The sequence below is a fragment of the Brachionichthys hirsutus genome, chromosome 8 (genome assembly GCF_040956055.1).
Source record: "Brachionichthys hirsutus isolate HB-005 chromosome 8, CSIRO-AGI_Bhir_v1, whole genome shotgun sequence".
Lineage (NCBI taxonomy): Eukaryota > Metazoa > Chordata > Actinopteri > Lophiiformes > Brachionichthyidae > Brachionichthys > Brachionichthys hirsutus.
This window is the reverse complement of record NC_090904.1, coordinates 14,708,236-14,734,321: the sequence shown is the minus strand read 5'-3', so window position 1 is coordinate 14,734,321 and position 26,086 is coordinate 14,708,236. Positions and strand designations below refer to the sequence as shown.

At 45.0% G+C, this 26,086-nt stretch overlaps 1 protein-coding gene across 1 annotated transcript in view; it reads left to right on the top strand.

Annotated features, from left to right (window-relative positions):
* Positions 1-25,129, top strand: part of plxna1b (plexin A1b) — a 119,147-nt gene extending 94,018 nt beyond the window's left edge. Inside the window, exons 15-31 of the mRNA XM_068742625.1 lie at positions 2,203-2,370; positions 3,952-4,045; positions 5,944-6,180; positions 7,909-8,052; positions 8,448-8,682; positions 10,568-10,710; positions 11,805-12,061; positions 14,486-14,552; positions 18,773-18,919; positions 19,252-19,411; positions 19,627-19,730; positions 20,004-20,112; positions 22,252-22,442; positions 23,733-23,902; positions 24,107-24,319; positions 24,418-24,568; positions 25,034-25,129. Of these exons, the coding sequence (XP_068598726.1) occupies positions 2,203-2,370; positions 3,952-4,045; positions 5,944-6,180; positions 7,909-8,052; positions 8,448-8,682; positions 10,568-10,710; positions 11,805-12,061; positions 14,486-14,552; positions 18,773-18,919; positions 19,252-19,411; positions 19,627-19,730; positions 20,004-20,112; positions 22,252-22,442; positions 23,733-23,902; positions 24,107-24,319; positions 24,418-24,568; positions 25,034-25,129 (2,686 nt within the window). The remainder of the gene's footprint in view (positions 1-2,202; positions 2,371-3,951; positions 4,046-5,943; positions 6,181-7,908; positions 8,053-8,447; positions 8,683-10,567; positions 10,711-11,804; positions 12,062-14,485; positions 14,553-18,772; positions 18,920-19,251; positions 19,412-19,626; positions 19,731-20,003; positions 20,113-22,251; positions 22,443-23,732; positions 23,903-24,106; positions 24,320-24,417; positions 24,569-25,033) is intronic.
* Positions 25,130-26,086: the final 957 nt, after the last annotated feature.

The window sequence follows — 26,086 nt, the reverse complement described above, 5'->3', positions numbered from 1 at the left end:
TGAATGCCTTGGGACTGTTGGTCCTTTGTGGAGGCATGTTCTCTCCTCACCATTCCAAACTGGTTTGTTGATGTTCAGTTTTTGGCTTACGCTCTACTGTAGATAATTATAATTATCATGCCACATGACCCCATAAGTCTTCAGCCTCCATCTCTTCCTCTTATTCAGTGTTTGTTTTGTTAATTATTGTGATTATCCCTGTTAAAAAAAATAAAAAATCCCGGTCTGAAAAATGCAGCCTGAAGGATAATGCCCTGCAGGACTGTAATTCACAGCAATTATGAGAATGACAGGGTAGCCTTTAGGGGGAAGCTCATATCATTGTGTCGTCGTGATGTAAAGGTCCTCAGAGGTTACATTCTGTCAGCGATTTAGCTTATTTAGAAGGAAGGATGATGTTGGCAGCACAATTTTCCCAACTTAGTGCTCATGTTTGAAATGTATTGTATTTTTGCCGTTTATACAATGCTATGTTCTGTCACTCAATTCTACAAGAGATTGCTGTAGAATCTCAAGAAGGGGAAACAAAGTGAATCCAACTTGAGATGACTCTGATTGATCTCGCGGAGACATTTATTGTTTCTTTAAGTCGTGACAAATTGGCAGCAAATATGAGCTCAGGGCTAAAACCCACTCCTGCGTGACATCTGGCAGGGAAAATAAACTGAAAAGAACACCTGTGCACTGAAAGGAATTTGCAGGTGAATGTTCACGCTCTGTTTCCAACTCGGGGGGGGGGGGGGGGGGGGGGGGGTTATTGTCTTTCTGTTTTCTTTCTTGTTTCTCTTATTAAAGCACCGGTGCTTTATTACGGTGGTTCTGTCCTCTCAGGCAAGAAGCAACGGGTTAAACTAATGAGTTTGGACGTCACGTTCTTTTTATATCACATCACAAAAGTAAAGGCCAATTTAAAGCTCTGCAGCGTCCCGAGAAAGGTGAGCATAATAGCCTCAGCCTTTCATTCACTGAACAGCAATAACCTTTGTGGCCAAAGTAATGAACTGTTGGAGTCCCACTCTTTAATATGACTTTATATTCAGTGCTTTAATCAAAGCCTATTTACCTCAAGTCACTCATCCTCTTATCTCCCGCTGCAACCCCCCCTCTATTCCGTATCCCCTCTTTTCCTTTCTTTTGTGTGCTCGCAACCTTGTCAAAAAAAGAACCCTACGTTGCAGGCATCTTTGAAGCCAACAGTGTTGTGAAAATCGTTGCCATGGAAACACGGCACTAGTGGAAAGTGTGTGCTATTTTTTTTATATTGTCCAGTTTTTTTTTCTTTTCTTATTCTGTCATCCACTTCTGGAATGGCTTCCAGGGAGACGACGGAGTTATACTGCATCTGAAGAAGACTATTTCTGTTTTCCCAACCACGCCTCCGTGCAAGCCGCTGGGATCGAGCTGCCAAACTGATTTCACTCTTTGTGCTCACCATCAGCGTCCATGTTTCAGATGATTGCTGGCACTCATTCCTGCAGGAATACCCCTGTCCACACCGTTAGACGATGACCACTGACACGACACATGTACTTGTACAATGTTAATCTTGTATTTATATACAAATTCAAAGACCTTCACATTGTACAAGTACACCTGGTTAGCACACTGATTATGCACATACGTGCAGGGGTATGCACACAAATTTGCCATGTAGCAGGTAGCCGTCCCCACTCTGCGACACGGTGGCCGGGGGGGACGGTGACATGAGCCACTGGAGTGGAGGACAAAGTTTCTGGCAGCAGCACAAAGTGTCCCAGCAGTTCACAGCTGGCTGCCTGTCTGCTGGAGAGGGAATTACATCACACAGAGAGACGACCAGCCTGATCTGTCATTTCAGATCTGTCGGCCAAAGAAAGCGCAGGAGGGAAGGAGAGACATTCTTGGAAAGAATGACACACTCACCGAAAGAGAGAGAGGGAGAGAGAGAGAGATTTGAAGTGCGGCACTGTGATTCGGTCTGATGAAACCACAGCAGGACAGACTGAAAGATGTTGGACTTGTGGTTGACTGCATGATTATTTTGTGTTCATTGTGTGTGTGAAGAAGTGAGATTTCCTTTGTTTCACTCCATCTCCTATCCGTTCGTAATCCTGGGACTTCCTATCAGGATCCTCATAGAGGTCACACACACCAGCGACCACTATAAGTAACGCCGCTCTTTGTTTCTGTCTCCGGTCCTCCCATCATCTCCTGCTCCTCCAGGCGGAGCAACAAGGAGATTGTGTGCGTCACCCCGGCGGCACAAGCCCCAGGCGCCACCCCGGTCATGGTGGACATTAACTCGGCCGAACTGAGGAACCCCGAGGTCAAGTTCAACTACACCGACGATCCCACCATCCTCAAGATCGAGCCCGACTGGAGCATCGCCAGGTGGGACCAGTCAAAAAGTCTTTTTTTATAGTGTCTGTCTTCACGAGCTGTCATTGTCTCGTACAATCTGTACAACAGACACAGATGCATCAATACATTATTAATCGGTGTGAGATACTTTAGTTTCTCCTAAATAAGGATTGAAATACGAGCTCCGTGTAAAGGCTGATGAACAAATTATTCTGCTGCCATACTCCACAGTTTGGCCTTGAAGAAAAACATTGCTTAAATATTCCTCCCTATTTTCACTCTCATCCTGTTTTTCAAAGCCACATTATTTATTCTGTTTATCTTTATGTTTCAAAAGTAAATGTTTGAATGCAGGAAGTGAAGCAGCCTCCTGAAGCACCACGTTGCAAGTTGATGAGCTGCAGCAGAGATGTATCTTTAAATATTACTTGACTTATTGAAATGAGACTACATAGCCACAGGAAGATTTCCTGAGCAAACACAAGCTGTGCTGTGGAGAGAAAAAAAAATCTTCAACTACTAATGGGTTCAGTAGCATGACCTAAAAACTCCTTTCCTCCCCAGCTCAGAAATGAAGCCAACACATGCACTGTTGATTGCTTCATTAAATACAAACACAAGTATTTATTCAAATAATGGATGGATCCCAAAAAGTAGAAAATAATTACTTGCACAAGTTGTGCATCAGAACTGTGTTGCTCGTCACCTTCGTCTATTTGGCAGACTCACCTGGGACGTTGGACCACAGGTTACTCCGCTGGACGCATCGTCTGCTCAGACAGTAACGGTCCGCCGCTCAGAGATCACAGATGGTTGAGGTGAAAGTGGGAGCCACATTAAATAGTCAGACAGTCTCTCCTCACACAAAAGAGGTGTGAACAGATGAGAAATCTTATTTGGAATGGGGTGGGATGGGACGCTGAGAATGAAAGCGCTTCCTTCAGCCTCCGGGGGATAAAAACCTAGGCATACGGCCTGTGTTTGATGTTTCGCTCAGTGCTCCTCGAGGAGGAGGTGTGAGGCTCTCTGGGCCAGCTATTTTGTCGCCATGTCCACTTTGGTGGCGCTTTTGTTGGGACCATTGTTTTCTGTTATTCCTCTAGCAATGCCATATCCTGATGTAAAGCACATTGGCTCAGCTGTCAGGCCACCCTCTTCACCACTTCATCATCTGTCACCATCTTTTAAGAGTGTAAAGAGGCCAAAAGATTTGGCTCACGGTAGCAACACTACATATTCACTTATTCTCCCCTCCAGCCTCCATATTGGTTTAAAGAAGCTTTTAACATTCTTGCAATGGTTTTAGTGTTAGTATCATTATCTGAAAACGGGCTTCCATAAATAAGCAGGCAAAGGGCTGCGGCAGGAGTGAGCGCTAAAGGGAAATCGCCAACTGGAGGGCCCTCTTGGCTCCCACAGAGAACTATGTATTATTAAAATGCATCTCTGCTGAATAGGAAATGCTTTTAGGGCATATATTGCAAGAAAAAGTGAAATGTGCACTTCCATGAATATGTAGCACACATGCGAGCACAGAATTACTTTTTTTATTATTATTTATTTCGTATTTGTATTTTCCTCTACGGTAAGTTTTGTTGTCTTTCTTTTTAGTGGAGGAACTATGCTGACCATTACTGGAACCAATCTGGCCACCATCATGGAGCCCAAAATGAGAGCCAAGTATGGAGCTGCCAAGTCAGAGAATGTAAGTGGCCGGGTCCAGACAGCCGTACACAGGTTTTATTGACAGAACAAAGAAAAGTGATTTTATTTGGCAGGTGAAATGGAACGAGACCAATGCAGACAGGTTGCTTCCTCTTTCTCTCTGCTCTTTTTCCCTGTGGAAAAACTGATTTTTAGGCAATAAACACACTCGTGGGACATATACGCACACACTTGACCTATCGGTCAACCAGCCAGGGGCCCATTTTCTGTTTGTTTTTGATGTTGAATTTCCTTTTAGCAGTTTAACCTTTGAAATGTCAACCAGCAATAAAGTGGCTTTGGCAAATCCCTCTCTCTTCACCTAGCACCACAGGGCTGAGCTAACCTTTCACCCATTCTTAGTGGAAAGTAAAAATAGCCCGTCTTCTTCCTTTGTGCCACCTGGTTAATGCTTTTATTGACTTATAAACACATTGTTGTCCTGTGACTGTGTGCCTTTGCACCCTGTTTGCTCACTGATTTTGTTGGATGATACTAAAGTCATTTTCACACCTGACCGAGCGGACTTGGTTTGATTGTTTCGGTTCTGCTTTCACACTGTGATTTCTAAAGCGCATACGAACCAAACCAGGGTTCACTTCCAAGCGAACCGAGACCCACATTTTCAGGCGGACCAGAGTTCACTTGTTTGGTCCGCACCAGAGTTCGGATGAGCTTTCGCACCTGCCAAAATGAAGCGGACTATCCGAGGAAGCAAACTCTGGTCCGTTTAAAGCGGACCAAACTGCTCTGGTGGGAAAGCGACTTAACACTGATTTATTTATTACACCATCCTATTCATTATCAAGACTTAAAGCATGTCATATCTCATGACCCTGTTTCAGCAGTCATGTATGTTGAGGTTTAGATAACATTAGTTGTTTTTTTTAACATTATGAACACCAATTCTGATTCTTTCCAACAGTGCAAACACTATCAATAAGCTACAGTCTTTTTCCAAAAGAGTGGAATGCTGTTTTGAATGCCAATGAATGCAGTGTGCAATGATTTGTAAAGAACTGAAACCCCATATTTTTTATATTTCTAAAAGTCGAGACAGGGTCATGTTTACCACCGTATTGCATCACTTTTTCTTTTAGCAACGCTCTCTGAGTTTCTGAGAATGGAGGAAAGTGGAATGTTTTCCCATTCTTGTTTGATGTAGGATTTCTTGGGTCTCCACGCTCAGATTCTTTTACGTTTCATAATGCATTAAATATTGTCATTAAATGAGAAGTCATGATTGCAGGTCGGAGAGTTTAGCACCCAGACGTTTTTATTTCAGAGCCATGATGCTGTAAAATGTGCAAAACGTGTTTTTGTTTTTTTGTCTTGCTGATATAAGCAAGACCTCTGGAAGGGAAGTGAAAGGAAATGTTGATAGATGGTGTATCTAAAAAGGATTCCGATTCAGAACATAGTGGGAAAACCTTTGTAGTACCTGATTCTGTACCTTACTTACTGCCAAGGGTGCTGGTCTTCTTGAAATGAACTGAGCTGCTGTTAATATTCTTCCACGAGAGAGGCTGTCTGCCATCCCACTAGGAAGAGAAAATAAATGTAAGCAAACATAGATCCCAGACAATTGGGAAAACGTTTGTCAGAACTGCCTGCTGCTGGATATGCAGATAGTTGTTAAGGAAGAAGCTCAACAGATTGATACTTACATGTTTTGCTTGTTTTGTTTCTCGATCTGTGATTGATTATGTTGCTTGCGACTTGCTTTAGTTTTGTATTTGTATTTATCAGTTGCTATTCATGGAGGTTTTGTACAAGATGCTGTTTAATGTGTGAGACTGGGATGTATGTATTTTTGTTTTGCCTTGTATGTGTAGTATTAATGAGTTCCTGCTCCCCTCCTTCTCTCCTTCGTTTCTCTGGATATCTTCCCCTTTCCAGAACTGCACCGTTCTTAACAACACCGTGATGGTGTGTCTGGCGCCGTCTGTGGCCGGATCTGACAAAGGCTTCTCAGAGGCAGGCAGCGGTCCAGATGAGATTGGCTTTGTCATGGATGATGTGCGGTCTGTGCTGGTGGTAAATGAGACTTTCAGCTACTACCCCAACCCAGTGTTCGAACCTCTGAGCCCCTCAGGCATGCTGGAGCTGAAGCCCAGCTCACCACTCATCCTCAAGGTAAGTGACCACGCTTTTAGAATGGATCTGTTTTAGCCATGTCTCCACCCGACCTTATTTTGCATTGCTTCTCCATTTACAATTCTCTTTTGATTTTCAATTATGCCCCCCGTCCAAAGGGGGCAAACAGAATTACCCCCTTGTCTAAGGTTTGTCTGGGTCTTTCTGGCGTGCTCTTAGCTTCTTCTTTGTCTTATATTTTCACTCATTTCTTCTTTCTTTCGTCACTCTGTTTATTTTGTTTCTAGTGCAAGGTCTCTTTGAAATAGCAGCCCACACTTTGATGGATTTTTATGGAAGGTTATTTTGTAAAAACGTGGAGGAAATGTCTTTACAAATGGTCAGCTGAAGGACGGCACATAGTTCAACTCCAATAGCAGACAGCAGATATGTCGAGTGTTGGTCCGCAATATAAGGTCTTAGTATCTCAAATAGTTATTTTAGAAACTGCTGCAGTGACCTCCCAGTCAGCATCCAACACAATTGATAAGATCTGGAAGCCATTTAAAATAATTTGTTCTAAATAGTGAGTAAATCCATCCTTCCTCATCTTTGAGCATTTTTATTCAGCTTAAACTTTATTTCTTTGTACCTAAATCCTGAAAGATGTTGGACAATCTTCTTTTCCTGCTGTCTGACTGGGGTTTTGAGACCTTTACAGAAAAAACAAATTGCTTCTAAAATGCCCTCCTTCGGGGGAAAAAAAATGATAAATCAAGAGAACACTTGAAGATATGCTCATAAAGTGGATCCACCGGCTCAGATTTTCATCAGATAGCTTCATGGCTTTGTATGCTACCTCCAGGGCTCTATAGAGCATTCACAAAGGCTAATGAAGGCGTTGCCCAACCCAGCCTTGCTGTCTGTTTCGGCCCTTCCCAAAGGGGAGCATGGGATACGTCTCTACATGGGTACATACGGAACAGTAGATAGTTCATCAAGCCGCGCTATAAAAAGACTTTGTGAAGATCTGTGAAAATTCTCATGTGCTTGATTGGGCTTTTCTAGTATATTCTCTAGTATCAGATTTTCTAGTTTAATTTCACACGCTGGAAGCCCAGATCCTGCGAAGGGAAAAAGAAGAACATAAAAGTCACAGAACTTCATGAAAAACTGAGGCCTGTTTTTCTCATCGCCAGTCAGGATGTTGTTTTAGGAAACGAGGCGAACTCCTCCTCTGTCTCCTGTAACTTTAATTCTGTAATGAAAAGCTCCGATTGCTCTGTTGCTTTGTGTAAAGACAGAAACATCTTTCCTGTAAATAATTGCTGAAAATGTAGATGTTAAGATAAGATGCAGTCGGTAAAAGAGTAGAGAGGAAATTACCATCAGGTCTAGGTCCAAATAATCTAATTGTTGATTGGCTAATTTAATAACGTTTATTGCATTTTTAACAGAACAATTTCCTAGAAAGACCAGAACAGGCTTCTTTGTACCCTGCAGTAAAACCCTGTGCTAGCACACCAGTGTGTAGGTGTGTGCGCGATGACCAGTGTTCCAGCAGCACGTGTTTGTTTGCGGACAGCTGACCTCGAGGCTTGGTCACTTTCTTATGAGAGATTTTATCTGGCAGCAGTTGCCATAGTTACCTGCCATTTTCAGTACCTTGCACTCTTCACGGATACCTGCCAACAGATCAAAAGGATTTTTCACAGCACCATTAATCACATAAGAGTGAATTCCTTTGCGCAGTCTTGGACTGTAAATAACGTGCGTGTCTGTTTCCAGGGCCGCAACCTCATTCCTTCAGCTCCAGGAAACTCTAAGCTCAACTACACGGTGTTGATTGGGGAGACGCCCTGCGTTCTTACGCTGTCTGAGAGCCAGCTGCTGTGTGAATGGCCCAACCTGACTGGAGAGCACAAAGTCACTGTGAGTTAAAATGATGCTGGTCTTCGTGTTTCCTCATTACGCTGACTAGACATTAATACAGACATCGTCCGCTTTTATCATCGCCGCTCATCTCGTCTTCATCGATATTCTTTTCACGACCACACTGGTTCGTCTGTTTACGACGTGTGTTTTAACGACATACCGGAAAGCGAGTGTAAGGCAGTTTCTGCGGTCTCACCCACGATGTCTACCGAGAGGAAAGTGTCTCTTTCTACTCCTCTTGGACAGTATCATCCGTTGTCACGGCTACGACGGGTTGCAGCCTTTAAATCTCTGTGGAACATTTTCGTTAATTTTCCGTGTCCATTTCTGTCGTGTCTCTCCACCTGACACACAAAGAAGAGAGTGTAACCTCGTGAATGTCTGTCTCCTAGGTGCGTGTTGGAGGCTTTGAATACTCCCCAGGCACCTTGCAGATCTACTCAGACAGCCTTCTCACTTTGCCCGCCATCATCGGTATCGGAGGAGGCGGTGGCCTGCTCCTGCTGGTCATTATCGCCGTGCTGATTGCTTATAAAAGGAAGTCACGAGATGCTGACCGCACCCTCAAACGGCTGCAGCTCCAGATGGATAACCTGGAGTCCAGAGTAGCCCTCGAGTGCAAGGAAGGTAAGTTTGGTCATGAGAAGAATGTCACGCTAACTAATCCACATTAAATCTGTCTTTAAATTGCTGGGGCGATTTTCATGGGGCTTGAAAACTCCTGCTCAGTAGTCCTACCCATTTCTCTCTGGTATCTACTCCGCTTGCTATTTCTCCCTCCCTCCTCCTGCAAACAGACTCCCTGCTGTTAGGTGGCAGTGGTTTGTGTGTTTCCAGAGGACCGCTTTGATCTGAGCCAGCCACCAGATGTTAGCCCTCCACCCCAGGAGAGAGCTGCCTGGCTGGCCTCACCACCATCCACACCGAGGGAGAGATGGGGGTTAGATAGATGCAGGGCACAAAGGTGGGGAAGCGGCATAGAATACATGAAAGTGTGTGGTGGGGGGAGATGGAGAAGAGAGGCCTCATCACCAGCACATTAGCATATATTCATTTGGCTCCAGTGAGAGCTGTTACTGCAGAGAGGGGGGTGGGCTGGAAGAGAGGAAGTGCCGATAACAATGGTCATTCAAACAGGATTTTCTATATTTGCTTTGCTATGTCTCATTCTTTTTACTCTCAAAATGATCCTGCAGTGCTAACATGAAGAACAATCTAAACATTGGTGACAACGGCACGTGATGTCACTCCAGGGTTCCAGGAAAGGCGACATTTTATGATTATCCTTGATGCTTTGTCAGACACGGTCCATACCTGGAACATGAGCCGGTTTTCCTCGAAGCTGGTTTCACGTCAGCTTCGGGCATCGAGCGAGCCTCGCAGCTACATTGGTGGCGCATTAAAACCAAGACGGCAACAGGCGCAGTTAATTATGGGTGATGGCTAAGATGACTTGATGTTTCTAAAAGTGTCCACATTTCCACACGTCTGAACCTCAAGCCTTCACGTTGCTGCTCTTTTACTTGAACCTGCGATCACACACACCACACGGTCACTGGCAGTGTGTGGCGGTGGATCCGGGGGCCCTGACCCTGTCTGTCCTCCGCTGTCACCGCTGCCTGCAGGATTACAACAGGATGGATGGCGGGACGGGGGCTTACTGAGGGAGACAAATAACGCAGAAAACATCTAAGAGCAGGAAAGGTGGACACGGAAGAAGAGATGGATGGAGAGAGAGGGAGAGAAGATAAAGAAGGAAATCTTATGTAAATATTTTCATAAAATAGAGGGAGGAAGATGATGCTAAGTAAAAAAGATTAATAGCCAACAAGGGGAAAGAAGGAGTGAATTTGGAAGCTATTGAAATATAGAAGTAAAGAAAGAAATGGTCCGGCAGCAGCAAACGGAAATTTATATACAAATATTGACTTTACTGATGGATGAAAGAAAAGAAATGGAGCGTAGACACAGGGCTGGGTAGAAAGGAGGAGACGGATTAGAGCTACAGAGAGATGGATGGCACAACAAAGATGGAGGCATGGAGCAGCTGACCTCAAGATTTCACTTTGAGGAGAAGAACGAGGGTGATAAAGAAAGAGTAGAGGGAAAGCGTGACACAAGCCATCGTGCCATTTTTTATATCCTGTTGGTCATTTTTATATTTTAAAATTGTATATTTAGGTTTTATATTGGAAACAAAATGCTTCTCATTTGATAATATTGTTGTGACCTACATTCCACTCTAAACAGATATTCCCCGAGAAAATGGCTCGGCCAATTAGAGCTCGTCTCTCCACCTACAGACGTGATAGTTGGTTTGGAATGAAAGGAGCAAAACTGTCTCAGTCATTAAATGATTTACAAACTGAAAAAAAAATCCATCTGAATTGAGCTGTGTGTATGATGGGAGGACTAAATGAAAATGTGTTTTTCATTTAGTTTTAATCTTCAGATGGGTGTAATTTGAAAACTTCGGGATGTATTCTTAGCCTTGCTCTTTTCCTTTTTGCAGCCTTCGCAGAGCTGCAGACGGACATCCATGAGCTCACCCAGGAGCTGGACGGTGCTGGAATCCCCTTCCTGGACTACCGCACCTACGCCATGAGGGTGCTCTTCCCTGGAATAGAAGACCATCCTGTGCTCAAGGAGATGGAGGTACGGGTCAGTAGAGTGCGCGCCGCATTACACACAACCGCACACTAAATGACTGATAGGTGTTCCGTGTGTACGCCATTATTAAAGAGTGTTTGTGTTAGGAATTCAAAACGTTTTAAACAAACATTCAAAATGGATCCTAATAATCTTAAATTGTTACTTTTAAGTTTATTCTGTCTGAACAACTGAGAGGTAAATTCCATGCTGAGAGAAAAACAGTTCAATTTATTGGAAGTTTGAGTGGGTGACCTAATGTCGCTAAGATGAGAAGATCGGTCACGTTCGGGTCAGGTGTGGCCTGTCTGCGCTCTGGCACCGGTGCTCTTTCCTCTCTGTCTCTTTTTGGGGAGTGGGCTCTGCCAAGTCTTGGCACCACTGATATCCCCTCCTGGAGTAGCAGCCGCTCTACCCTCCATAGTGGCTGTGTGGACACCGAACACCCATCTGTACACATTAGACTGTCACACACAACATGACATTAAAATATGCACTCTTGCATTCCTAGTGACACGCATGTTAGATTTGAGGGGGGGCTGAAAATGGGCTCATAGATATCCGGTATCTGACGCGCCATCATCAGCTGTACTCCAAAGGAATAGTGTAGTGTGACATTGGATTTTCATTTGTATGGCCCAGGCAATCACAGGCCACAGTGGCGCACTAGCAGGCAGATCAATTTCTTATTACAGCATGAAGCTCGCATTCTCACATTCTCACTTCAAACCTTCTCTCCCTCAGAATGGGGGGCACCTGGCCATCGCTTTGGGAGGGGTAAAGAGAGAGAAGGTGGCGGGGGATGTGGATGATAATGGTTGTAAAACCTTGAAAGGTTTCTTTCGTGGATGTCTTTAGAAGCTGATTTTTGTTTTCTTTATGTAAGATAAATATATTTAGAGTTTCTCAAACATCCTTTCAAGTTTTTATTCCTCCTAATCTCCCTCTTCTCTTTACCGCTAATACTGAATCTACCTCCCTTCATCCATGCCTCTCTTTCACTGTTATCTCTTCATGTCCATCTCATGACTGCCTTTCTTCCACCCACCATCCTGTCCTCACACTCATCATCATCATCACCTCCATGCCTTCCATTCCAGGTCCCTGCTAACGTGGAGAAGTCCCTGACATTGTTTGGACAGCTGCTGACTAAAAAGCACTTCCTGCTGACCTTCATCCGCACCTTGGAAGCGCAGCGGTCCTTCTCCATGCGGGACAGGGGCAACGTCGCCTCCCTCATCATGACGGCACTGCAGGGGGAGATGGAGTATGCCACGGGCGTTCTCAAACAGCTTCTGTCTGACCTCATAGACAAAAACCTGGAGAGCAAGAACCACCCGAAGCTGTTGCTCCGAAGGTGAGAAAACAGGGAGGGCCTAAAGGAAGAACAACATGTCACTAATGCAGAGAGTTTCCCCACTGTGGGTTCAAGTTCAAGGCTACATCCTGGTGTTTCACTTACTACTGTGCTGTAAGTAGTGGAACCTTTGTGAAAGGCGCAGAGACCTTCAAAGCTTTCAAGCTGGAGAAAAACGGTTTTGTTCATTGGTCATCATCGTCCGTGCATTTAATAAGCTGCGCTGGTTGTGATGCCCACCACGGCACTGGAGTAGATCAAAAAAGACGCCAAATGAGAAACACGAGATTGATGCTCTGTGAGAGCGCCAAGCCAGTAATTCTTCCTCTCGGGGCTGAAGCTGTGAAGGCAGCGGGCGGGGACTGTAGCTTTTAGAGGCCTATGCGAAGTTACCTCGTCTCCATCGCTCAGCCCTGTCCCTGTCAGAGGATTACACCCCTGACTGGTCACACAGTCCCAGCAGAGCTGGTAAGTAAGGTAGAGAGGGACCGGAAAGGGACGAGAGAAAGATTTACAAGGTATGGTATGGTGTGACGATCCAGGGAGGAAGGGGAAGATGAGCTAAGAGAAGGTGAATGGAGAGAAAGGAGGGAGGGAAATGGTGATTGACAGAAAGCTAGGGCAGCATATCTAGAGCGAGACTTGGATTGGAGTCAAATTGATGGAAAGAGGAACATATGGAGGGGATAAAATGGGATGGCAGAAAGGTGCAATATGGTGGGAGATTAGATTAGTGGAAGGAGAAAAGAGGAGGAAAAATGAGCTATTGCCGATGTTCAGGCAGGAAAAGATATACGTATTTAAGGAAAGACACAATTAGAGAAATGGCCTGTCTCCAAATAAATTGGAATTAGACATTAAATGATAAAAAAAAAAGTTATGTTATTTTTCTCCTTCTCCTCTGAGAGATATTTAATTAAAAATCTAATCAAATAAATGACTCTCAGCCAATGTGGCTGTGTGAAGCCTTTTCCAAACCCCACTTGGGGCGTATGGTCACAACACGCTGTCCCTGCTAACTACACTAGCCTCAGGAGCTGGCATTAATAAGCTCAGCAGTTATTACACATGCTGCCCGCTTTCACTCCTTTAGCTGCAGTAGATAAAACGAGCACGTTTTTAATGTTGGACATATACAGACGAATCTACAGAACGGCAGCAAGTATTAATATTCTGCCTCCATTTGGATTTCCAGCCCCTACGGTGACATAACACTTGCACTAGGAGCATTTGATTTGATTTATGTATTGCAGGCAAAAACCCTTTCCATGGCCTAAAAGAAAAATGTATGAATTACAGGAAGCTGGGTTAGTTCCCTATGTTTTCTTTATTTCCATTTATTACTATTCTACTATCATTAAAATCGTGAAAAGATGATATATTTTGTTCACCGCTTGTTTGCATCTGGTGTCAGAGACTAATATTCTCTAGATGTTTAAGGATGTGGCCCAGTTAGACAACCCAGTAGCCCCCCCCCCCCATTTCTTCTTGACTGAGAAAAGGAAGGTATGATGGAAATCGAGGAGGCTGGAGGACGGCCCTGCTTTTCCACGCTCTCCTCGCCTTAGCGCTGGTCTCCCCTTCAGCTGGTTAACAAATTAGAAACGATAAGTCTGTAATTACAATGCCTTTTAATTGCTATTTCATTTGCTGGTTGTTCACATGTGTCTGTCGAGAGTCTGTGCATGCAGAGGTCCCACTAATTACATGGCAGATTTGTGATTAACACAAGAAGTTGCCAATTTATACTGATTGCTGTATTTTTAATGGAGATGAGTGGGTTTGCTTGGAGGGGGGGGGGGGCAAACGTGAAGGAAGGACAGTGTGTGAAACAATGAGAGAAATTGAGGGGTTTGTTTTGCCAAGTAAATTTGTTTCGTGTGAATGTTGGGGGGGGGGGGGGGGTATTTGTTTTAGGGTTCGATGATTGATAATTCTGTGCTTTTTGTTTGAAGCACCTTTTATTCCTGAGACCCTCCCTTAACCCAGTGCTTCTCAATTATTTTCTGTCGCGCCCCCCCCCCCCCCCCCCCCGAAAAAAAAAAAAACACTCTTGTATCCTTATTAACATACAAAGAAATATGAAAAAGAAAGAAATATAGATCAACTTACAACAAAGAATAACTTTATTACCATTTTTTTTTAGTCTGCAACAGAAAATTAGGAAGCCAGGTCTTTCTTCTTCTCCACCGTAGATTGTTTACGACCGCTCTTCTTCTGCTAATCCTCCCTGCGCGCACTCTGACAATCAGGGCGCCACTGCCAACTACTGGAGTGGATGTGCAATTACACTTTACACTCGTAAGGCAAAAGAACATTTTCTCCGCGGTCACAGGCGCCCCCCCCTGACATCGCACCGCGCCCCACCATTTGAGAACCACTGCCCTAACCCTTCCCTTTCATCTCTCTCTGTCTCTCACTCAGGACGGAGTCAGTTGCTGAGAAGATGCTCACCAACTGGTTCACTTTCCTGCTTTACAAGTTCCTCAAGGTAAAAACACATCCATTGAAGCGATGCTCATAAAGCTGGTGTTTGAGAATAGCGTAAGGTCCTCGCTAACACACTCTCAGCCGCAGCATCAGATAAGGTGGAGGCAGCAGGCTTCCCATCCTGTGCCTCTGCCTTTCGTGTGGTGAATTTTCCTTCCTCCCAATGGAGCAGTTTGCGGTCCAAAGATCTGTTGAGACACAGCTGGTGATGTTTTTTGTGATTGCAGTGGCCCGTCGCACTAAAGTGTCCTCTCTTGCTGTCCGTCTCTGGATTATTTTCCTGCCAGGAAAGTGTCTGTGTGTGTAATTTGCGTTGTTTCCTTTGGAGCTCTAGGGGTCTCAGAAAAAGAGGAAGCCGAAGAGCTTAGACAAATTTGTCTTTCTCTGCGTCTAGGATTTATTTTCTCTTTTTGACTTCTTGTCCCTTTGATATAGAATCAGAGATAAATATAGAGGATTAAACGGTGCAAAATCCTTGCTTCTGCACACACATTATCAACACTGAAACATTGCTCTAGTGCAGGTGATCTGGTGGATGGTGAAGCAGCCCTGACCCTGGGGTCTCAGGTAGCGTTGCTCTCTTTGTATGAGACTATCAGCTTTGGATGTACATCCATGTGGGTTTTGGCTTCAGATGTGAGACTGGTCAGCCAGAGAATGGGCTGCCAGGGAAGCTACTAGAAATGTTTTGTAAAAGAACGTTTTATCAGCACAGAAATGAGAGGAAAATGTAGATAAATATGGTGAGAAAATGTGCACAACTGGTTCTAGATGGACGAGATGAAGCGTTAGGGGGGCTAAAGAGGGTCTGGGAGAAGGGAGGACTAAAGCAAAGGCATGCTGAAGCCTGCAGCACGGTTACCAACCTTTCTTTTATCTAACCTGCCTCTCTTTCTCCTGAGTTTTTAGGGGTCACATAAAAGAGAACCCTGGAACAATTTCAAGGTTCAACCAGGTGTGAATAGAGTTGGCTAAAGGTCAAGTAGTTGTCCAAAGGGAAGCAATAGATAAGCTTTTACCCACCAAAGGGAACCGCATTAAGAAGAAAAATCATTTTATCCATCACCCTATTCTCGGGGTTCACTTGTCCTCTGCGGCAGAAATGCTGTGGGTTTTAACGGGACTCTGGCGAGTGCATACCTGAGCCAAAGCCAAACGCCTCGATATAAATTTCCTGGGCCCTGCCCCACCCCTCCATTAGGTTTTGTGGCAAACAGTTCATTCATTTTTATGTAATTAGGCAACAAGTTGGAAAATACCCAACTGCGTTACATTACAATAGTATGAGCCTGGCTCGAGATGAGAGCAGCTAAGCCCAGTTAGCATGCTGTTAGAAAGACCGGCCGTCGGCGGGTGCTGCGTTTTCAGTGCTCCGTTATCCCGTCTGACGGGCTCTGATGCATGAATATGACCAGCTGAAGGAGGCCACTACTCGACCTCTGGCATCATGCCTCATCCAAATAATAATGTTCAATCACTTGAGCATTGTCAACAGCCAATATGTGGGCTCTCTCCAGCACCAAACAGGAAGTAGCAGCCTGGGTAGAAACTAAGCATGAAAGGATGCTGTTAGAATGTGAAGTGTAAAAAGAAATGCGTAGTTGTTTCCAGCCTTTCATAAATGTGGTCTACTTCAGTATCATCATCATCGGCGGTCTCTCGTAGTCGAGCATGACTGTCCTCCTTCTTGGTCCTTGTGGGTCTTCAGGTGGGCATATAGGCCTATTCTGGACCCAATTATTCTGGTACAGTGTGGACAGGGGAACGTAGTGGTGGTGGGTTTGGGTTGGGCCTGTTTGGTGGTTGCTCTCTCCTTTCTGAGTCTGCGCTTCTCTTGTGCAGCATGGCGGAGGTCATTGTTGTACTGTGCAGCACCCTCACGAACAAGGTTTCTCCAGGTCACCCTGACTGTTGCCGTGTCTTCCCAAGATTTAAGGTCGATGTGGAACTTCTTCATGTTTGTCTTGATGTTATCCTTAAACCTCTTCTTTTGGCCTCCCGGGGCCCGTTTCCCTTCAACGAGCTGGGAATAGAGGACTTGTTTTGGGAGGCGAGAGTCAGGCGTGCGGATAACATGGCCAGTCCATCTGAGCTGGTGTTGGGCAACGATGGCAGTGATGGTGGGAATATCAGCCTCCTCCAGGACGCTGGTGTTGGTGCGTCGATCCTCCCAGCTAAGCCTGAGGATTTTTCGGAGGCATCTCTGATGGTACGTCTCAAGTGCCTTTAAGTGCCTGCTGTATGTAGTCCAGGCTTCTGATCCATACAGGAGGGTGGGAAGTACCACGGCTTTATAGACCAAGATTTTGGTCTTTGCTTGGAGGTCGCGGTTCTCAAAGACTCTCTTTCTTAGCTTTGAGAAAGCTCCACTGGCACAACTGAGGCGATGGTGTACCTCGTCATCAATGCCAGCCTTTGAAGATAAAAGGCTACCAAGGTATGGGAAGTGGTCCACATGTTCCAGTCTGATGTTGTCAATGGAGATGTTTGGGGGTAGGACAGGCATACTGCTGTCTGGTTGTGGCGCAGTGGTTAGCACTGTTGCCTCACAGCGAGATGGTCGCAGGTTCGTCTCCGGCTTGTGGCCATTCTGTGAGGAGTTTGCATCTTCTCCCCGTGTCTGCGTGGGTTCTCTCCGGGTTCTCCGGCTTCCTCCCACCTCCAAAAACATGCAGCCTAGGCTGATTGGTGACACTAAATTGCCCGTAGGTGTGAGTGTGTGTGTGGCTGGTTGTCTGTCTCTGTGTTGCCCTGCGATGGACTGGCGGCTTGTCCAGGGTGTCCCCTGCCTCTCGCCCATTGACTGCTGGGATTGGCTCCAGCTTGGCCCGCGACCCGATAGCGGAATAAGCGGTTGGAAAATGAAATGAAATGTTGTCAATGGAGATGTTTGGGGGTAGGACAGGCATACTGCTGTCTGGTTGTGGTTGGTGGAGAATTTGTGTCTTTTTTATGTTGATGGCTAGACCAAGCTGTTTGTATGCCTTCACAAAGGCAGAGAGCATGCACTGTAGGTCCTCTTCTGAGAGGGCTACGAGGGCGTTGTCGTCCGCATACTGCAGCTCCATGATGAACGTGGTGGTGGTTCGACCTTTAGCCCTGAATCGGTTGATGTTGAGGAGTTGGCCGTTGGTTCTATACATAATTTCGACTCCCTGTGGCAGATGCTTGCTTATGAGATGGAGTATAGCAGCAACAAAGATGGAGAATAATGATGGAGCGATGACACAGCCCTGTTTGACTCCAGTGTCAACCCGGAAGGGTTCCGATTCGTCTCCACCGCCACTGAGTACCGTGGCTGACATATTGTCATGCAGCAGTCTCAGTACCCGGATGTATTTGTCAGGGCAGCCAATCTTTGCCAGAACCAGCCAAAGGACCTGACGGTTTACCGAGTCAAAGGCTTTGGTGAGGTCTATGAAGGCCATGTAATTCAGTATGTACCACATTTGTCATCCTTTTAATTATCTCACAGCCCCTTTATTTAATCGAAAGCCCCTGAAGAGCTCAGAGCGAGAGCAACTGTAATAATAAACTGCTTACTTGAAGGTAAAACCAGAGAGTAATCCTTCCAAAGTCAGAGATGTTGGCTAAACGCTCGAGACAAGTGTAGCAACGCAACCACAATAAGGAAGGCGTGTCAACGTTGAACCAGGTAAAAGGTACAAATAACAGGCTTGAGTTGAAACAAATTGGAATTATCCCTTAAAGAGGAAATAATAATCAGGCAAAGCGTAATGTGAGGGCTAGCAGAACTAGTGAGGGCGAGCGAAAAAGCAAAAGTGGCCCAGCAGCCCAGCGCTCGTTGCCTGGTTGATGCATCGAACGTGCCAAAGTGCTTCTCCAAGCGTTTCTCACTCCTAAGTCGTTAACCTTCTATTAACTCCATCAATTGCCACTCACTCACCCTCCCTCACTCTCTCTCTTCTCCACACACACACACACAAACAAAGAGGTTTTTTCCCCCCACATGGAGGGAAAATGGTGTGTGCGTATTTAGCCAACGCAGGCCATGGCCCTGTCCTTCACTGCTCTGCCACTGTTTGGCTTAAAGAAGATTAGAAATATAATTGGAGAGTTGTTGAGCAACATTTTTGCACTTTCTGCTTCCGTTTACATTTTTGGTTGTTGAATTTCCGTCTTTCGCTCCCCTGACTTCTCCTTCCGTCTCTCCTCCTCTCCCTCTCTTCCACCGTTCCCCCCCCCCCCCCCTGCCTCCAGGAGTGCGCTGGGGAGCCTCTCTTCATGCTGTACTGTGCCATGAAGCAGCAAATGGAGAAGGGACCGATAGACTCTATCACCGGAGAGGCCCGCTACTCCCTCAGTGAGGACAAGCTCATCAGGCAGCAGATTGACTACAAGACTCTGGTCAGTGCGCATGCACACTGCTCATTAAAACCGATGCACACACATATGGTACATGGACATAGACGTAATATTCTTACAAAGCTTCACTTGCTAAATCAAATGGACTACAAATATTTTGTAGTTCTTGCCTGTTTTCTTTTTTTTTTTTGGTGCAAACATGGAAACAAATACAGCTTGTGTAAATTGTGACAAATGTATGTGTAATAATAATAATACAGTATGCTTCACTGTTCCACTGATGAATATTGATTCCACATTGCCTCAGTGAGTTTCAATAGTTAGGTCTTCCAGTCTGTGCTGACCTGTTCTAAATATAACCTTTGTCATCGTAGACACTGCACTGCGTGAACCCCGAGAATGAGAACGCCCCCGAGGTGACGGTGAAGAGCCTGAACTGTGACACCGTGACGCAGGTGAAGGAGAAGCTGCTGGATGCTGTGTACAAGGGAACGCCGTACTCCCAGAGGCCGAAGGCCTCCGATATGGACCTGGGTGAGCAAGTTAGACCAGCGTACCCCCCACCCCTTCTGGAGCAGGAGGTGTCCTTCATGCCAGGGGAAGTCATTCTCAGGCAGAATTATGCACTGTAACAAATGTAACTTGTTCAGTCAATGCTCTTTCATTCCAGTCCTTTTTCTTTTTGTTTTTTCATAGTTAATATGCTGTACAGTATATGCACAACCTTACGTGTGTGTGTGTGTTGGCAGAATGGCGGCAGGGGAGGATGGCTCGTATCATCCTGCAGGATGAGGATGTCACCACTAAAATAGACAACGACTGGAAGCGTCTGAACACGCTGGCTCACTACCAGGTATCCTGCTGCTGGAACCTCCATAAAGCTCGGCTGTTGGAACAATAACTTCTCATTGATTTGTTCATGCATTGTTGGTGCTTTTGAATTCATTACAGTGCTGTGGCTGCTTTTGTTGTTTCTATTGTTTTGGGGATTTTTCCTTTGCTAATACAATTATGGTTAAAAACAATGCTGTAAATGTAGTAAAGCAATGATTTTGAAAGTAGATTCTGTGTGTGTGTTTGGATATTAATCCTGCTGCCGGGTGTACTGTGTAAATCCCTCTTTCAGGTGACAGATGGCTCAGTGATTGCCCTGGTGCCTAAACAGAACTCAGCCTACAACATCTCCAACTCCTCCACATTCACCAAGTCCCTCAGCAGATACGGTACGAGAGAAGGTGTGTGTGTGCATGCATATATGCGTTCGTATGTGTGTTTGTAAGGGCACTTCTGTATGACTTCATTTAATGTTCATTTCATATGCAAATATATGTATAACCGGATAGCAGTGAAATCAAACTGTCTGGAGGGGATTCACAGTTTAGACTTTGAAAATTGCGACGTATCTCACGGGGAGAATAATTGGTGTTAAAACAGATCCCCATTTTGCTTCTGGTGCCATCTGTCTTAACCAGTTAAAAGGAAGTGGAATTCAGTCACTCTTTTATCAATGTGCACTGTCCATTCCATTCCAAGAAGGGCTGAAGCAGATGCAAACAGACTTAACACACCCCTCCGTAGAGCAGGTGATGCTGTGGGGGTGACACTGGACTCTTTAGAGACAGTGATGGAAGAAGGATGCTCAGAAACTACCAAGCATCCTGACCACCCCCCTCCATCATCTCCTGGTACAACACAGGAGCACACGGACAGAGAGACTGAGACCACCCCCCCCTCAAAAAGTGAACATACAAATATACAAGGCATCATTGTAAACCTTCTATTATTTCTATTATCACTGCGCTATGTGACAGTCTGTTTCTTCTTTCTAAGTTGAGTGGAGCACTGTTAAAAAATATAATTTCCCTCTGGAATCAAAGTATTCTGATTACAGTGATCTTTAATTTGTGTATATATACTGTATTGCAAAAACCCAATATTCACACAGTTGGTGGTGATCAGGGCGAGGTTTCACCCAGGTTCCCAATGTTGCCTTAAATCGCGCTACATCAATCCCATCGTAAAACCACAGAGAATGGCGTTCCCTTTGGTGATACGAGAGGTTCGTGGAAACATTTGGATGAATCCTAGGAACTCCGACTCTGACGTCGAGTCCCTGAGAATCCCCTGAGCTGTACAGCATAGTCTGAGGCCAGTAAGGAAGGCGCTGCCTTTGATGAACAAGTACTCAACCAGTGTTCTATCTGAGTCCATATATACTGCATGTACAGTACAGGTGGAGGAACTTTATATGACTATAATGCAGGTTTGATGATGATGATGATGAATATATTTATTAGATAGAATGTTAGAGTACAAGTACAGTCAAACAGTAGTATGTATTACAGTACAAGTACAGTCAAACATCCTGTCTAAGAGGAGCATTTCTAAAAAGCCCTTGCGGTCTTGTTTCCGTTGAAAGTCTTTCGTACATAAATCATCGACATTTAACAATACAAATAAAACTAATATTAAATTACTCAATTGATGCAAAATAACAATAAATGAACCTGGTGAAGCTGCGTTTTCATCCCGATTCTCAGAGATGCAGGCCTCCTTTTCTCACTTTCCTCGTCTTGTATTTTCTAAATCCGTCTGTGGCGCGCTGTAACTCTGTTCCCGAGCTTTGCCTCTGTGACACACAAACGCTCATCACATTCAGTCTGCTCTCCCTGCTCCACGTTCCCTGCTGACATTTTGAACCTCTCGATCTTTTGTTGCTTTCGCCGGGGAGTGACAAGCGTTCAAGCTGAAGGCGTAATGCTCCGTGTCACAAAATAGGATATCGCTGTCCAACAAAGGGGGAGGGGCAGCAGGAGAGCGCGACAGACACATTTAACGATGGAGTGACATGAAAGGAGAATCTGCCACCGTTCAGGAATGCTTTTTACTCCACGTTGGGGGTTGAGGTTCTTGCTTATGTTTGTTTAACTCCAGTGTAACTTAATTCAAACTGTGAACTGCTGATCTAGTCAAAGATTTATAGTTTCATAAACTGCAGACGTGCATCCAGATCTCGTATGTTGCGTTATATTTATATTACATTGTTCTTCTCGGCCGGAGGCATGAGATTTCTGCAGGATCACTGAAATAACACTTTCTTGTAAGACAACTAAGAATTGTTAAAATTGCATCCTCAAACAAAACACAATGAACCAATGAAAGAATCACACGATTTTAATACTCTCCAGTATCACAAGAAAGTTTCAATACTGCTTGCAGCCGTGACCTTTGAACTTCCCTTTCCTGCTGAGCTCCTCATCTTTAAAACGGATCTGAATAAAAGACACGTCCAACTCGACACACACTGCATACCTGATCTCTCTTGATGCTGTTTCTTTCAACTCCCCCTGTGTGTGTCCCGCCCCTCCTTCCAGAGAGCATGCTGAGGACGGCCAGCAGTCCAGACAGCCTCCGCTCCCGGACGCCCATGATCACGCCTGACCTGGAGAGCGGTACCAAACTGTGGCACCTGGTGAAGAACCACGACCACTCGGACCAGCGGGAAGGGGACAGAGGCAGCAAGATGGTCTCTGAGATTTATTTAACCAGACTGCTGGCCACCAAGGTGCTGAGAAGCTGCAGACGCACACCTCACACACACACCTCACACTCCGTGTTATTTACCCCACTTCCACCAGCAGCCCTCACCAATGACCTTTGTTGGTGGTGGTCTGAAAGCTCATTAACATTTTTCATAACCTTTCGCACAAAGACACACATATGCACAGCGTCCAGTGTGTGCGTCTTAATTAGGAGGCTGACCTTTGACTATTGAGTTGTTTGGTTGGCGTTGCTGGACCCTCTGCTGGTGGCCTGAGGGCCTTTCAGCCTCTGATCATTATTCACTAGATCCTTCCATGGCTGCCTGCACTCAGGTTGCTACGCTGCGCGTGTCTCCAGATGCTTATCTGAAATGTTAGAAGAAGTTTGTGTTGATGTCCCACAGAAACAAAGGCCAAGTGTATTTCTTCCTTTAAGTTGTTAGCCACCACTAAGCAGAGCGTGATTGAGTTCCCGTCACTGCTTAAATCTCCTCTGGAACAGGAGATGCAACCCAATGACTATTTTATAGTCCTTGATGGTCGGCTGGTTCAATGTCGCTTCTTTATCTGAGCTTCCATAAGAAATGTGAAGTTTTGTGAATATTTTTCTTCCAAATGTCGCATAAAGCAAAAGTTGCAGCTGTGCTTGTCTCACATTTCCATATATATTAGATATTTAATAGCACATATTTCCATTAAAATATTAAGAATGACATTATAGTAGCATGAAAATCTTAGGAGGAATCATGCAATTGTTAATTCTGACTTGCATGGAAACTTGTTGATTAGTATTTGCCTTATTCCCACCAAACTGCGAGGAGCATCTGTAAAATTAAGAATGAAATCCACTCATGTGATCGTGTGAATGAATCCATAAGAGCGCGTTCCACTTTTTGGCTAATTTAAATAGGCCTTTGTAAAAGGTGGCTCTGATGCTTGAAGACTGAAACGGAGGCGTTGAACAGTCGGGGGGGGGGGGGGGGGGGGGGGGGGGGGGGAGAGATATCTCGATGATTTGGCTTTCGAGGGCTGTGTGAGGATTCTGCAGTTGTGTGTGGCTTTACCTCATAATTACTGGGTAACGCAGCATATCGGCAGTTAATAACACACTTTCTGCTACATTACACAGAATGTGGGTTCGTACGGTTAATTAGTTAATTAATTAGTCAACCCATTGCAATACAAATTCAGTTTTACCTGTGCTCTATCCGCATCAGCACAATTTGAATATTTCAATCATCTGAATTTTAGGACACACATTTTGTAGCTTGTTTTTGCAAAGTAATCACGCCAGTGTTGGTTCTCCTGCTCAGGGCACGCTCCAGAAGTTTGTGGATGACCTGTTTGAGACCATCTTCAGCACAGCACACAGAGGAAGTGCCCTGCCTCTCGCCATCAAGTACATGTTTGACTTTTTGGATGAGCAGGCAGACAAACACTCCATATCAGACTCCGATGTACGACACACATGGAAGAGCAACTGGTGAGTTTGTGATGGTTTGCATGTCCATCGTGACTCAATGAAAGGACTTTGTTGGTGGGAAACAATCCAACATGCTCGATTTTGAAGTATTTCTACCGTAAGGCAGCAAATCAAATTTTACACTGATAGTGTTGAATTTACATTTTTCCAATCTCTTCCTCTGTCTTCTCTCAACTCATCCCTCCATTCTCTCCATCCTCACAGCCTTCCTCTGCGGTTCTGGGTGAATGTGATTAAGAACCCCCAGTTTGTCTTTGACATCCATAAGAACAGCATTACAGACGCCTGTTTGTCTGTGGTGGCCCAGACCTTCATGGATTCCTGCTCAACGTCAGAGCATAAACTAGGGAAGGACTCTCCTTCCAACAAGCTGCTCTACGCTAAAGACATCCCCAACTACAAGAACTGGGTAGAGAGGTGCGTCGGCGTGCCTTCACTTCAACTTAAAACTCCTTGAAGATGTTTTAAATCAAGATTTTTCAAGACCTGAACTGTGTTTTTCGTTTTTTTTCCAGGTACTACTCTGACATCTCGAGGATGTCGGCCATCAGCGACCAGGACATGAGTGCCTACCTGGCGGAGCAGTCGCGTCTCCACGCCGACCAGTTCAACAGCATGTCGGCCCTGCACGAGATCTACTCCTACATTGTCAAGTACAAAGACGAGGTGAGAAAGACCTCCAGATATTTAATCTTGATTCTTTTCTGGAGTAACAACTTGACTGTCTTGATATTTACAGTAATTGCAGCTATACTGCGGCAGTCTTCTTTAACAGAGAGACAATCTTCATTCTCTTCCAGTCTGCCCATTACTGGCAGGATTTTAATGAGAAAACCCTTCAGGAAGTGTTTGGGTTCATTGATGGCAGATGTAAATGGCATTTCTGTTATAATATAAAGCTAGAGCAGTAGAGAGATGAGTATGCTTTGATTGTTTATGCGGGTGAAATTATGGAAATCGATGTCATGCAGAGAGAGACGGGTAATTCCATTATTGGAATGCCAGCTTTACAATGTGATTTACACTCCATCAAGGTGAGGCGTCCACTTCCAGCCCTGTTTGGGCAGGTTGGTTCCGTGCTTTGAAGAAACATGGCATCAGCGACTGACCCGTTCACCTCTCTATCTCCAGATCTTGTCGGCGTTGGAGCGGGACGAGCAGTCGAGGAGGCAGAGACTGAGGAGCAAGCTGGAGCAGGTCATCGACACAATGGCCCTGACCAGCTGAGGACCGCCCACCGGCTGCATCTCCTCCTCTTCACTCCTCCTTCCCATCTGTCTCTCTCACCTAAAATAAAATAAGACTCCAAACGCCACCATTATGACAAACTGCGAAAGGACTCCAGGAGTGTACCGAAAAACGGAGAGGGGGCGAGGATCAGCAGAGACACGGGATGTGGCTTGTGTATGCTTACATATGTGTGTGTTTGTCTGCAGCCCCGTGGAGTGTGTGTGTGCTGGTGCTTGGTGAACGACCGGGACCAGGCTGGGTTTCACACACACACACACATGGAGAAACATGTCAGCTGAAAACATTTGATTATTGTGGATGTTGGTGTTTGTATTTTTTGCTTGATTTTGGTTTCACGAGTTTTCTCGTGATGAAGCAATGGACAGGAACGAAACAGTGGAAGCCAGGACAAGAACTCCTTATATGGAATCATTTGCAGGATGGACCAATCTGTGATGAGCCAATGGAGAGAAGCTGTCAAGGTCATGTGACTCCACAGTTTTAAAGGAAGCTACTTTTGTATAAATGTAATCAGCTGCCCACTCTCTGATCTCTCACCACTTGTATTACTGCTGAATTTGCACAATTTACAAAAACGTTACAAAGGAAGACAATAAAGATATTATATATAAATACAGCTACGTTTTTAAAGAAAAGATTAGGGAGAACAGGTTCTTGTTTTTCATTTTAAACCAACAAACACCATTAACATACAACACAACACGATTTGATATTTCGAATACAGAAGAAAAATCCAATATGGAGGGGCGGGGGGGAAAACAGAAAAAGAAACAAAAAAGTCGTACTGTGCCATGTTTCCTTTGAATGTTGTTTAGTGCAAAGACATTTTGTTAGATCGAATGTTCTACGTATGATTTTAAATATGAACATGCCTAGTGACTGAAAAGAATTGTTTGAGCAGTGACCCATCAAAAGATTTTTATTGGGGAGAAG